Source organism: Petaurus breviceps, unplaced genomic scaffold (genome assembly GCF_028583685.1).
Source record: "Petaurus breviceps papuanus isolate PSGF00001 unplaced genomic scaffold, PetGlider_PUasm1.0 90752, whole genome shotgun sequence".
Lineage (NCBI taxonomy): Eukaryota > Metazoa > Chordata > Mammalia > Diprotodontia > Petauridae > Petaurus > Petaurus breviceps.
The window spans coordinates 5,203,164-5,217,187 of NW_027187336.1; the positions used below are offsets into that span (position 1 = coordinate 5,203,164).

Here is a 14,024-nt window from a genome sequence, read left to right on the forward strand (position 1 = left end):
ACTGATAACGAAACATTAATTTGCTTGCTATGCTATACGTATTTCAAAGTCTATAAAGTTGATAGGGAATTGTGTTAATCCATGGGATTTGCCTCATAAAAATATGTGAAGGATACTGATAGATAGGGAAGTGGATACATATATATGCTTTCTATTAAGCATTTACAGTGACAAGCATTGAACTCAGCTCTTGAAATGAAAATCAAAGCATATCCTGAGATCTATTTAAATCATGGTTTCTTTTATCACACTGTGTTTACATTATACTTGACATTCTAAAATGAAGAGGCAACACATGAGGTTTATGCTCATAGAAGCATTTGGTGGAGGTTGCCAGGATGGGATATAGAGGCCTGATTCCTGGCAACGTATGAGGAAAGTTCGCCTGTCAGAGCTGGAAGATTCAATAACAGAGATTAAATTTCATGTGGTAAGGAGAAAAAATGGTGAGGGCATGGGATGAAAGTGGAGTGGAAGTCTAGTTTCCATCAAGATAATATGATAGTTCATCTATTTTTATCTATTAGATCTTAGGAACTCAAGGGCAAATTGCAATATTGCAGTAGGAGGGTGAGGAAGATGATGGTCATAAAGTAGGCAGCATAGTGGGGAGATAGTCATAAAGTAATGAATAAGTAATTACTTTCCAACTTATAGAGAAAAATTAATAAAATAAAGAATGGTTGCTATGTAAAAACAAAGAAAAATACTTCAGAGAAACAGTATGGGACCTTGTAAGAATTTGGAGGGATTGGTAGTAGGTGGACTTTAAATTCTTTCACAGTTGTACATCTATAATCATTTATTGTAGTAATAAAAGTTTATAGAAATTGATAGGAGAAAAAGGCTCAAGAAAGAACCAAGCAGCAAAACGTATACAATTTTCTCTCTATGTGAGAATGGACAAAGGGGTTTGGAAATTCTAAGACAAACACAAAATGGACTAAATATTCTGGCAATTAAAAGACAAAATTGTGGCAAAGTTTTTATTAGTGATACTTGGTATTTTGAGTCCCATGACTAAACTGTAATTGTGAGAGGTGGCAGTGATTCAAAAGAAACAGGATAGGTAACAGAGATAAGAAAAGTAGTGGCAAGAAGTAGAGAATACTGATTACTAACAAGTTGTAGGCAAGTAGAGAAATTCAATAACAAGTTAGAAGAAAAATATGGTAAGAAGTATTATCATGGAAATTACCAGATGAGGAAAGAGAAGTCATATCATCGTCTGAGTCAAGTAGTGGAAATAAAGTAGATATAAAAATGAGTTTACATAAACATAAGAAAAGACAGAATTTTTAGAATATCACAGAAAAATAAGCATCCAGATTGAATTAAGTTATTCAGAATTCTGCTAGAGATCTTGTTCTACCCAATGAAAAACAAGTAACAACTTCTTGACTTGTGTTGTAATGCAAGAAAACCCATTGATTCATTGACTCTTTTTTGCCTCTGGAGATGCAGAGTGCCTGAAGGGGGTTTCCTGAGTGTGTAGGAGAAAAGAGAAAGACATATAAATGAGATCAGTGACTCAGGGCATCCACATACATTTCCCAAAGTAGCAATGTGTTACTCTTCTTATAATATAATTTGCATTTCCCAAAATCACAATATGAAGATTTTTAATAAATAATATCAATTCCAATTGATTTTCATAGAGTGCTTTATAAGTATACAAAGGCTTTACATATATTATCTCATTTGGTCCTCATAGGAATTAATGAGATAACTTTGTTTGAAATCTGTTTCTCATCAAAGAGTAATTGCTGTTACTTTTACTATTTTTACATACTTGTCATTTAATTGAGGAAGGCTGATCTAAATTGGGAGATGTCCCCCAACAATGATGATCAGAAACCCTTTTTGAACTTATAGATATAAAGTATTGCATGGTGGTATTGATAGTGATAGGATCAAATATGATATAATTTTCCAATACTACTGATATGATCTCAAGGTTAAATGACTTATTCTAACTCACACCACCAATGTGCTTCAGGGTTAGGACTTAAACATAATTCATCCTTCCTCTGAGGCTGATGCTCATTTCTCTATGCATAATAGTAATGGTGTACAAAGTCATGGGGGAAAGTAAAAGTTCTCCTGTTAAAATTTGGTAAAGGAGTGGAAAAAAATCAACAGCATCCTACAATCTGACATATACCCTAGATTTAAGCAGAATACATTTCAAAGAATTTAGAGGAAAAAAAAACAATAGCAAAAATGTCTATAATAGTTTATGTTTTGTTAAACATTTTTCATATAATATATAATTTGGTTCTCACAAAAACCTTGTCAGGTTGGTACTTTTATTGGTCTAATTTAATAGATAAGGAAATTGAGGTCCAGTGCCATACAGCAAGTAAGTATCTGAGGCAAAATTTGAACTTGGGATTTTCTCACTTTATTTATTTTAAGCAATCAGGTTAAGTACTTGCTCAAGGTTACACAGCCAGTTATTTCTGGGTGTGGTGCTGAGTATCTGAGCCTGGATTCAATCCCCAGGTCATCCCGACCCTGGAGCTGGTGCTCTTACTCACTGTGCTACCTGGCCGCCCTGATTTTATCACTTTAAATCATCCTATGGAGTATAATTCAATGCTCCCCATTATCCAATTCCATGCATATTTGATAATAATATTATGTGCAATTAAAATAAGGTAGCTCAGAAAAATAAAGAGCCATCAAGAGTGAAATTTCTAAAGACACAAAGAGAAACAGTACAGATAAGGGAGGTAGGAGGGGGGGAATTTTCAAGAGAGCAATTCTGCTACCAAAACTCATAAAATAACTAGATTTTTTTAAAGCATGTTCTGAAGATGGTAGCTACAATAGCCAGTGGAGGATGATATTAACAATATGGCAAGGGAAGCACCAAAGTTTAAATTAAGGAAAGGATAACTGTTTTTTTTAAGAGGAATATTGATAACTGAGCATAGCTAGGGAAGGGCAATCAGCATTGAGAATGGTCTGGAAACCATCTTATATAAAGAAAACTTGATGAAACTCGACCTGTTTATGTCAGAAAAAATAGTTTTAGGGGAGACATGACAATTAACTTTAAATAGTAGAGGGAGAAGCAGGAGCAGACTTATTCTTTATAGCTTTAGAAAAACAGTAGACATTACAAGGTGGGACATATAGATTTAACATAAAGAAGAACTTGCTAACAATGAGAACTGTCTCACTATAGAATGTGCTGCCTTGTTAATGAGCTCTCTTATCACTGAAAATATTCAAGCCAAGCCTGGATAGCTACTTTTTCAGGGATACTATAAAGGGCATTCCTGCATTTGGTGAGAGATTGGACTAGATCAGTGGCCCTCAAAGTGTGGTACTGGGACTCCTAGAGGTCTCTGAGACCTTTTAAAGGGTCTGAAAAATTAAAACTATTTTCATGATAAAAAAGTAAAAAGAAAAGGATAGCAGAAAAAGGTAAAGGCAATAAAAGTGACTATTTTTTTTTGTAAGTGTACTTATTAGGCCAGTTTCTAAAAATGACCAACACTATTGGTCTTAGAGCTACTTCCTGATATCTATTTATCTGGGATAATTTTTTTTTTGGGGGGGGGGTTGGCAGAAAGAAGAATATCAATGAAAGGATACAATAGAAGCTGATGGATAACCCCTTGGATCAAAGATAGTGAACAACTAGAGAGAAATTAATGGTCAACAAATTCATATTTTGTTCTTCTTTACTTGTAATAAGATTTTGAATAGTTAAGTTATGAGAAAACACTTTGATGTTTCCAATAATTTTAAGTTGCTGATCTTCACATAAGCCATACTGGCATCATTGCTGTTTCCTTAACTCAGTATTTTATTTCCTACCTCCATGTTTTGACACAGAGTGACTTACAAGCTCAAATGTATATCTTCCATTTTTCTCCTTCACAGAATCCCTAGCATACTTCCAGGTTTATTTCAGTTTAACTTTCTATAAGTTTTCCATATTCTACTAGTTTCTAATTTTCCTATCCTCAAACCACATATAATTTTTCAGCTGTTTTATGTAATATTTTGTATAGTATCCAATAGAATATAAGTTTATTGAAGAAAAGACAAAAAAAACCATTTCTGTTTTGTCTTTGAATGCTCAATACCTAATAAATGGTATTGGAAAGAGTATATTACTAATGAATGTTCAATGATTTGAATACTTGTTGAATTATATCCTGGGACACTCAAAGTATTGAAAGATAAAATTGCCCAGTAACTTGTCAGTAATTATTTTAAGACTATGGTATGAAGTACAGATGGAAATCTAATTTAGAGACTGCTTAAAATGGAATTCTTCATGAATTAGCATGTTACATCTAATAGGACACTCAACAGTTGAAACATGTATATAAATATATAAAAATACATAATAACATTATCTTCAAAATCCCCCCTCCAATGTCTAATTATGATACAGAGATGCCCCGAGTTTTAAAGGTTTACCAGTAGAAAAGAAGCAAGCCCCTAAAAGCTGGAAAGGTTGGTCATCAATGACTAGTTAAATCAAGTTCAAAGAGATCCAGAACCACAAGGCTGGTCACTGATTTATGATTTTATTGAAATAAAAACAACTAATAGAAACTACTTATTAAGCCATTAAGTTTCTCTAAGAATCTATAAACCAGAGATTATGGTTTTTTTTCTTTCATCGATATTTTTGGCAGTGTGAAGAAGCCCAATTAAATAAGTACACACGCGAAAACACATTCTCTTTTTTTTTCTTTGCTTTTTGGAGGGCAATTGGGGTTAAGTGGCTTGCCCAAAGTCACACGGCTAGTTTTTGTGTTAAGTGTCTGAAAACAGATTTGAACTTGGGTCCTCTGGACTCCAGGGCTGGTGCTCTATTCATTGCACCACTTAGCCACCGCTCACATTCACTTCTTTTTAACATTTTCTTATTTTCCTTCCCAAATATCTGAATACATTTCATTAATATCTTTCATGAAATTTTACATTGCCAACAAAATCATAATTTTGGAGTTACCTGTAGTCACTTCTTTTCAATTTTCTCATGCTTTCTATTCATTGTGCACTTATAATATCTCTTTGAAACATCCCTTATTTACCAAACTACCTACAGCCTCTCTTGTTCGGGCCCTCATTTCCTCTATACTAAACAATTCAATATCCAAATATCAGGTCTCCTATTTCCAGACTCTACTGTCAAATTGACCACTGAGTATACTGGCAAGTAATTAACAACTAACTACATCACTTCTTCATTTCTAACCACTACACTTCTACAAAACATCCTTTACTGAAAACTCTTTACATGTAAAATGAATGATATTTCTAGAATTGACAATTTCCTTACCTGTTTCACATCATAAGCCAGAAGAACAAATCTTAAGTCTGGTGAAACAGAGTGTCTTGATGCTTTGAAGGTTACCTAAAGAAAAAAAGAGAGAATGTAAACTATTTAACAAAATGAAGTATTATTTTTATTTACAGGCATTATTATCAATAAGAAAGCAAGTGATAGTCTTTCTAGTCTTTCTCTGTCTCCCTACCTCCCCCCCCCCCACGCTGTCCCTTTCCCTCTCCCTCTCTCTCTGTTAGGTGTTTAAAGCAAATGGAAGAGAATAATGAACAGAGTCAGGAAAAAATGAATTCAAGCCCCTCCCTCAGACACTTAGTAGCCGTATAACCCTTGTTAAGTAGCTAAATTTATCTTAGTCTAAGTTTCCTCGTCAGTAAAACTTGGGATAATAATTGAACCAAATTCATAGATTTTTAGTAAGCATCCAATGACTTAACAAGTACACCACTTTGAAAACCTTAAAGTGCTATATAAATAATAGTTATCAGAAAATTCTCATCATTCCTCACCCAAGCAACTTCCCTGCACTTTATTTTTTATTGAAATTTATGCTTCTGTAAAAAGACATCAACTCAGAAATTTACACCTCAGATTATTTCCACCTAGCTGCATTACTTCCTTATGCAAAGATACGTAATAACCTCTCCACACCTTTAAATATCATTTCATTTTTTTTTTTGCTTTCCCTCATTGGATTGTGATTTCCTTGGGAGGCAGAGGCTTTCTCATGACCTTCTATGTTTCCCCAGGGCTTAGTAAAGTGTTGAGCACGTAGTAAATGCTTAATAGTTAGTCCAATCTTTTTTTTCTTTTTTTAAACTATTCAATATATTATTTTTCCCTAGTTACATGAAAAAAAACAATTTTTGACATTCATTTTTAAAACTTTGAGTTGCAAATGCTTTCCCTTTCTTTACCCTCCCCACACTGAGAAGGCAAACACTTAGATATAGGTTATAAATGTATAATCATGCAAAACATTTCAATAATAGTGATGTTGTGAAAGACAAATTAGACAAAAAAAACCCTCAAGAAAAATAAAGTTAAGAAAAAAAAGCATGCCTCAATATACATTCAGTCATCATCAATTCTTTGGGGAAGGATAGTGTTTTTCAGCATAAGTCCTTCAGAGTTGTTTTGTATCATTGGATTGCCGAGACTAGCTAAGTCATTCACAGCTGATCATCCAACAATATTGCTGTTACTTTGTGTACAGTTGTGATAGTAATGGAATATAAAGATCCCCCTGTATTGGCTTGGTTTTCAAATTGATTGTGTTAAAACCTAGAGCTTGTTAATCCCACTTATGGGATGGACTTGTTGACGTGAAAAGAGAGGGCTGGACTGGGAGGAGCTGGTGATGTAGATTTGGAGAGACACAAGAGAGAGGCAGAAGAACTTTTTGGAAGCAGCACCTTTTGGAGGCAGAGAGAGACTGAGAGGATTGCTGAGGGCCACTTTGAATTGCCCAGGACTTTTTGTTTCTTTTTTAAAGCAATTGGGGTTAAGTAACTTGCTCAAGGTTACACGGCCAGTTATTATTTCTGGGTGTGGTGCTAAGTATCTGAGCCCAGATTTGATCCAGGTCATCTTGACACTGGAGCCGGTACTCTTACTTGCTGATCCACCTGGCCACTCCTGCCCAGGACTTTTGAGACCTGCCACCCAGAGCTGCCAAGGACTGAGGAGACATGACTGTTATGCTGGTACTTTGTCTGTCTGTTTTGATGTCGTTTTGCCAGATTTGTCCACTGGTGAAGGACAGTGCTGTTGTTGCAGAAGTATGGGAAGCTTTCTGTTGGTTCAGAGCTCTTGAGACTGTTCTGCAGACAGAGAGTGAATACTGTCCACTGGTGAAGGACAGTGTTGTTATTGCAGAAGTCTGGGAACCTTTCTGTTGGTTCAGAGCTCTTGAGACTGTTCTGCAGACAGAGAGTGAATACTGTCCACTGGTGAAAGACAGTACTGTTGTTTCAGGAGTCTGGGGACCTTTCTGTTGGTTCAGAGCTACTGACAGACTGATCTGCAGAGAGAGAGTGAATGCTGTCCACTGGTGAAGGACAGTGCTGTTGTTGCAGAAATCTTGGAACCTTGTTGTTGGTTCCAAAGCCCTGAAGAAGGATTTTCTTGTTGTATGCTTACAGAAATCCTGGGAGAGGGTTTTGCTAATGTTTTCAGGGGTCCTAGGACTGTTCTGCAGACAGAGGTTTAATTAGTGAAGAGACTGGCAATGTATCTTGTGGCCTTGCTAAGATTTGTCTCCCCAGGAACAAAGAATGTTGAGAACTTGCCTCATGTCAAGATGAAGAAAAGACCTCCATTTGGGTATTAAGTGCTGTGCTTAAACTTGTTGTAACTCTGGGGTAGATTCAATTGTGATCCAGGGGTGGGGAACTTTTGACCTTTTTGTGTTCTATGATTGAACAAATGAATTTACTTTACTTATGATTGGAAACTAATTTCCTTTTGAGGAGAGGGGCTTTGTGATAGACTAAATGAAGGTACAGCCTAGGGGTGGAGTAGTATTTAGAACAGGGACTTTTTAATTGATTGAATGAATGTAAGGTCTTGGGGTGGGGTAGTACTTGGAAATTATTTAATCACACTTAGTAAATGCTGTATTTTGAATGATGTCATATTTTGATTCCCTCTGTTCTTAATTTGTCACTGAATAAAATGGAGAGCACTTATGCTAGTATTTTTTTTTAAGCAATTGGGGTTAATTAACTTGCTCAAGGTTACACGACGAGTTATTTCTGGGTGTGGTGCTGAGTATCTGAGCCCGGATTTGATCCCCAGGTCATCCCAACACTGGAGACAGTGCTCTTACTCGCTGAGCCACCTGGCGACCCCTAAGCAATTGGGGTTAAATAACTTGCTCAAGGTTACACGGCCAGGTGTTTCTGGGTGGGTGCTAAGTGTCTGAGCCTGGGATTCGATCTCGAGGTCTTCTCAACATTGGAGCCAGTGCTCTTACTTGCTGTGCTACCTGGCCGCCCCATCCTATGCTGGTATTTTGAACCTTGGGAAGCTGCCTTTGCTTGGAATTACATTACAACAGTACATTTCCTTTTGCATCAGTCTGATCAAGTCTTCCCAGGATTTTCTGACAGCATCCTGGTCATCATTTCCTACAGTACAAATAGTATTCCATCATAATCACATATCACAATTTGTTCAGTCATTTCCCAATTGATGGGAAACCCTCATTGTCCAAATCTTTGTCCCCAAACATAAGAGTCCTTTACTTTTAATTTTCATTGGGATATAAAACTAGTAGTGATATAAGCAAGTTCAAAGGATATAGATGGTATTTTGTGTGCATAGTTCCAAAGTGCTCTATAGAATGGTTCAATTAGTTCACAACTCTAACAACAGTGCATTAATGTCTTATTTTTCCTACATCCCCTCCAACATTTGTCATCTTCCTTTTCTGTCATATTAGACAATCTAATCAGTATGAGGTATTACCTCAGAAATGTTCTAATTTGCATTTCTCTAATTAATAGTGTGTTAGAGTAGTTTTATATGGCCATGAATAGCTTTTGTTACTTAATCTGAAAACAGATGATATCTTTTGATCATTTATCAATTTGGTGATAGAGCCTTGAGTGTGAGAGACATTGCGGCAGTCACAAGATATTGGAGGGGGAGCAGGTGACCTCTGAAGAGCAGAAGCTTGGAGATGTGGAGGCCGACTCGGCCAGGCTGAAAGGGCATTGAGAGCAGGGCCATGGGAGCCGACTTTGCCAGGTTGGGAAAGGCCGACATGTCATTGAACGTGCCTTATCAACACAGACTCCTCTTAACACATACTCCTTTGCCGTGCACTCGGGAGAGTGCATGATTGGCTCCCACATGACATGTGACAGAAAGAAGATTGATAAGGATATTAGGGAAAAGGCAAGGGGAGGCTCCCTCTCGCTCTCTCTGTCCCTCTCTCTCTGTCCCGTGGTTCCATTCTGCTTTGTTCTGATGGCCACACTGTTAAGATGTAACTGAATAAAGCGCAGCCTCGCTTGGCTATCTTGGGTGTTCTGTGGGGGTAAGTTCTTCTTGGAAACAAGAAGCCAGAGACATCCAAAGACCGGGAATAAGGTAAGACATTGCCAGCCAGAGCTGGGAAGGAGATCCCAGCAATTCGGGAATGGCTTTCATTTTTATAAATTTGGCTCTGTTCTCCATATGTTTGAGAAATGAGGCCCTTATCAGAGAAACTTGCTTCAATTTTTTTTCACAGTTACCATTGCTCACCAGAGTTCTCTTCTCCCTATTTCCCCCTTTATTCCATTCTCTCTAACATCCTATCTCTCCATTCATCCTGTTCCTCATCAAAAGTGTTTTGTTTCTGACTATCCTTCCCCCAATCTGCCCTCCCTTTTATCACCTTCCATTCTCTTATTCCCTCACCCCTACTTTTCTTCAGGATAAGATAGATTTATATACCCAATTACTTGTATATGTTGCTGCCTTTTTGAGCAATTTCTGAAGAAAGTAAATATCACTCATTCCTTCTTACATCTTGCCCTTTACCTCCACTATAAAAGCTTTTTCTTGCCTCTTATATGGGAAATAATTACCCTATTGAACCTCTCCGTTTCTCTTTCTCTAAGTACATTCATCTCACTCTTTAATTTAGTTTTTTTAGATATCATCCCTTCATGTTCAACTCACATCCGTGCCCTCTGTTTATGTATAATCCTTCTAACTATCCTAATAATGAGAAAGGAATTATGAGTTACAGATACCATCTTCCCATGGAGGAATGTAAACAGTTTAACTTTAATAAGTCCTTTATTATTTCTCTTTCCTGTTTATTTTTTTCTGCTTCTCTTCAGTCTTAGATTTGGCAGTCAAATTTTGTGTTTTAATCTGGTTTTTTTTTTCGAGAAACCTTAAAATTCCTCTATCTCACTGAATATCCATTTTCCCTCTAAAGGATTATACTCACTTTTGCTGGGTAGGTAATTCTTGGTTGTAATCATAGCTACCTTGCCCTTTGGAATATGATATTTCAAGCCTTCTGATGCTTGAATGTAAAAGGGGCTAAATCATATATTATCCTGACTGTTGCTCCACAATATTTGAATTGTTTCTTTCTGATTGCTTTCAATATTTTCTCCTTGACCCGGGAACTCTGAAATTTAGTTACAATATTCATGGTAGTTTTCATTTTGGGATCTCTTTCAGGAAGTGATCTGTATATTCTTTCAATTTTTATTTTACCCACTGGTTCCAAAATGTCAGGGTAGTTTTCTTTTATAATTTCTTAAAAGATGATGATTTGGATCTTTTTTTATCATGACCTTCAGGTAGACCAATAATTTAAAAAATATTGCTTCTGGATTCATTTTCTAGTTCAGTGGTAATTCCAATGAGATATTTCACATTGTCTTTTTTTTTTTTTTCATTTTGGGGGTTTTGTTTTATTGTTTCTTGATTACGCATAAAGTCATTAGCTTTTATGTTCTCCATTATTATTTTTAAGGAATTATTTTCTTCAGTGATCTTCTGGACTTTCTTTTCCATTTGGCTAATTCTGCTTTTTAATGCATTCTTCTCCTCATTGGCTTTTTGGACCTCTTCTATCATATGGCCTAGTCTATTTGTGTATGTGTTGTTTTCTTCAGTATTCTTTTTTGTCTCCTTTACCAGACTGTTGTCTTATTTTTCAAGATTTTCCAGAATTATTCTCATTTCTCTTCTCAATTTTTCCTCTACTCCTCTTATTTGATTTTCTTTTTTTTAACATTTATTTATATATTTATTTGTTTTTTAAATTAATGTGTTTGTTTCCTTTTAGTTTACAGGCTTCAATTCCACAATTCCTTGAGATTCACTTTTTTTCTGCCTCCCTCCCCTCCCCGCCATGGTGGCATATAGTCAAGTAAAGGATCTGTAAATACTTTCACATTATACATTAGTCAGGTTATAAAGACAGATTGTAACAGCTGGAATGAAATATGGTAAAGAGGACATAAAACCAAATAAGAGAAGGAAAAAGTTCAAGTATGTTGCTTTCACCTGGATATAAAATCAGTTCTTTCTAGTGCTTTCTCTGGATGCACATATTTCTCTCCATCATGAGTCTTTTGGGATAGACTTGTATCACTGCATTGCTTAGAGGAGTCCAGTCTATCAAAGTTGGTCATCACACATACGTTGTGTCTGTAATTGTGTACAAATTTCTCCTGGTTCTACTCTTCTCACTCAACATCAGTTTGTATAAGCCTCTCCAGGTAAAAATGAAGACCGTCTGCACCTTGTTTCTTATAGCACAATAGTATTCCATAACATGCATATACCACAACTTGTTCAGCCATTCCCCAATTTATGGGAACCAACTTAATTTCCAATTCTTTACCACAACAAAAAGAGTTGCTATAAACATTTTTATACATATGGGTCTTTCTCCCACTTCTATGATCTCTTTGGGATATAACCCTAGGAGTGGTATTGTTGCATCAAAGGGTATGAAAGTATTTATAACCCTTTGGGCATAATTCCAGATTGCTCTCCAGAAAGGCTGGATGAGTTCACAACTCCACCAGCAATGCATCAGTGTTACAATTTGCCCACATCCTCTCCAGCATTTGTCATTTTCCTGTTTTGTCATCTTAGCCAATCTGACTGGTGAGATGTGGTACCTCAGAGTTGTTTTGATTTGCATTTCTCTAATCAATAGTGAATTAGAGCATTTCTTCATGTGTTTATAGATACCTTTAATTTCTTTCTCTGAAAACTGCCTGTTCATATCCTTTGACCATTAATCAATTGGGGAATGATTTGTATTCTTATAAATTTGACTCAATTCTCTGTATTTTTTATAAATGAATCCATTGTCAGAGACATAGGTTGTAAAGATTCTTTCCCAATTTCCCACCTCCCTCTTAATCTTGGTTACATGGGCTTTGTTTGTACAGAAACTTTTCCATTTCATGTAGTCAAAATTATCCATTTTACATTTTATAATGTTCTCTAATTTTTATTTAGTCATTAAGTCTTTCCCTCGCCACAAGTCTGATAGGTAAACTATTCCTTGTTTTAGGAGACTGCTTACAGTATCAACCTTTATCTTTAGATCATGAACCCATTTAGACTAGATTTTGGTATATGGTGTTAGATAATGATCTATGCCCAGTTTCTGCCATACTACATTCCAGTTTTCCCAGCAGTTTTTATCAAATAGTGAGTTCTTATCGCAAAAACCATGGTCTGGAGATTTATCAAACAATACATTACTATAGTCATTGACTTCTGAATCTCGTGTGCCTAATCTATTCCATTGATCCACTCCTCTATTCCTCAGCCAGTACCAAGTAGTTTTGATGACTGCTGCTTTGTAGTACAGATTGAAATCTGGTAAAGCTAGTCCACCTTCCCTAGCATTTCTTTTCATTAATTCCCTTGATATTCTGGACCTTTTATTCTTCCAAATGAATTTTGTTACTATTTTTTCTAGCTCTATAAAGTAGTTTTTTGGTAAACTAATTGGTATGGCACTAAATATATAATTTAATTTAGGTAAAATTGTTATTTTTATTGTATTAGCTTGAACCAGCCATGAGAAATTGATATTTTTCCAATTAGTTAGATCTGACTTTATTTGTGTGAAAAGTGTTTTGTAGTTGCGGTCATATAGGTCCTCGGTTTGTTTTGGCAGGTAGATTCCCAAATATTTTGTAATGTCTACAGTAACTTTAAACGGGATTTCTCTTTCTATTTCTTGCTGTTGAATTTCATTGGAAATATATAGGAATGCCAAGGATTTATATGGGTTTATTTATATCCTGCAACTTTGCCAAATTTATTTATTGTCTCAAGTAATTTTTTACTTGATTTTCTAGGTATATCTTCATATCATCTGCAAAGAGTGATAGCTTGGTTTCTTCTTTGCCTAATTTGTTTCCTTTGATTTCTTTTTCTTCTCTAATTGCTACTGCTAACATTTCTAGTACCAAATTGAATAAGAGGGGTGATTGTTTCACTCCTGATCTTATGGGAAATGCTTCTAGTTTCTCCCCATTACATATAATACTTGCTGATGGCTTTAAATAGATGCTACCTATTATTTGAAGGAAGGCTGCATTTATTCCTCTACTTTCTAATGTTTTTAATAGGAATGGATGTTGTACTTGTTTTCCTAATATTATACCATCCTTGCATTCCTGGAATAAATCCTTCCTTATCAAAGTGTGTTATTCTTGACAGAAGTTGCTGTAGTCTTTTTGCTAGTATTTTATTTAGAATTTTTGCATCTATATTCATGAGGGAGATTGGTTTACAATTTTCTTTCTCTGTTTATCTCTTCCTGATTTAGGTATCAGTACAATATTGGTGTCACAAAAAGAATTTGGTAGGACTCCTTCACTAATTTTCCCAAATAGTTTGTAGAGTATTGGAATCAATTGTTCTTTAAATGTTTGATAGAATTCACTAGTGAATCCATCTCGGCCTGGAGATTTTATCCTAGGGAGATGACTGATAGCTTGTTCAATTTCTTTTTCTAAGATGGGATTATTTAAGTAATTTACTTCCTCTTCAGTTAATCTGAGCAACATGTATGTTTGTAAATATCATCCATTTCCCTAAGATTGTCAAATTTATGTGCATGCAATTGGGAAAAATAATTCCTAATTATTGTTTTGATTTCCTCTTCATTGGAGGTAGATTTACCGTTTTCATTTTTGATACTCATAATTTG

General features: G+C 35.6%; 1 protein-coding gene across 1 annotated transcript in view; it reads right to left on the minus strand.

Moving 5' to 3' along the window:
• The window catches only part of DPP10 (dipeptidyl peptidase like 10), a 1,061,638-nt gene that overhangs the window by 413,779 nt on the left and 633,835 nt on the right, over positions 1 to 14,024 (minus strand). The window contains exon 5 of the mRNA XM_069067778.1: positions 5,315 to 5,389. Within this exon, the coding sequence (XP_068923879.1) occupies positions 5,315 to 5,389 (75 nt within the window). The remainder of the gene's footprint in view (positions 1 to 5,314; positions 5,390 to 14,024) is intronic.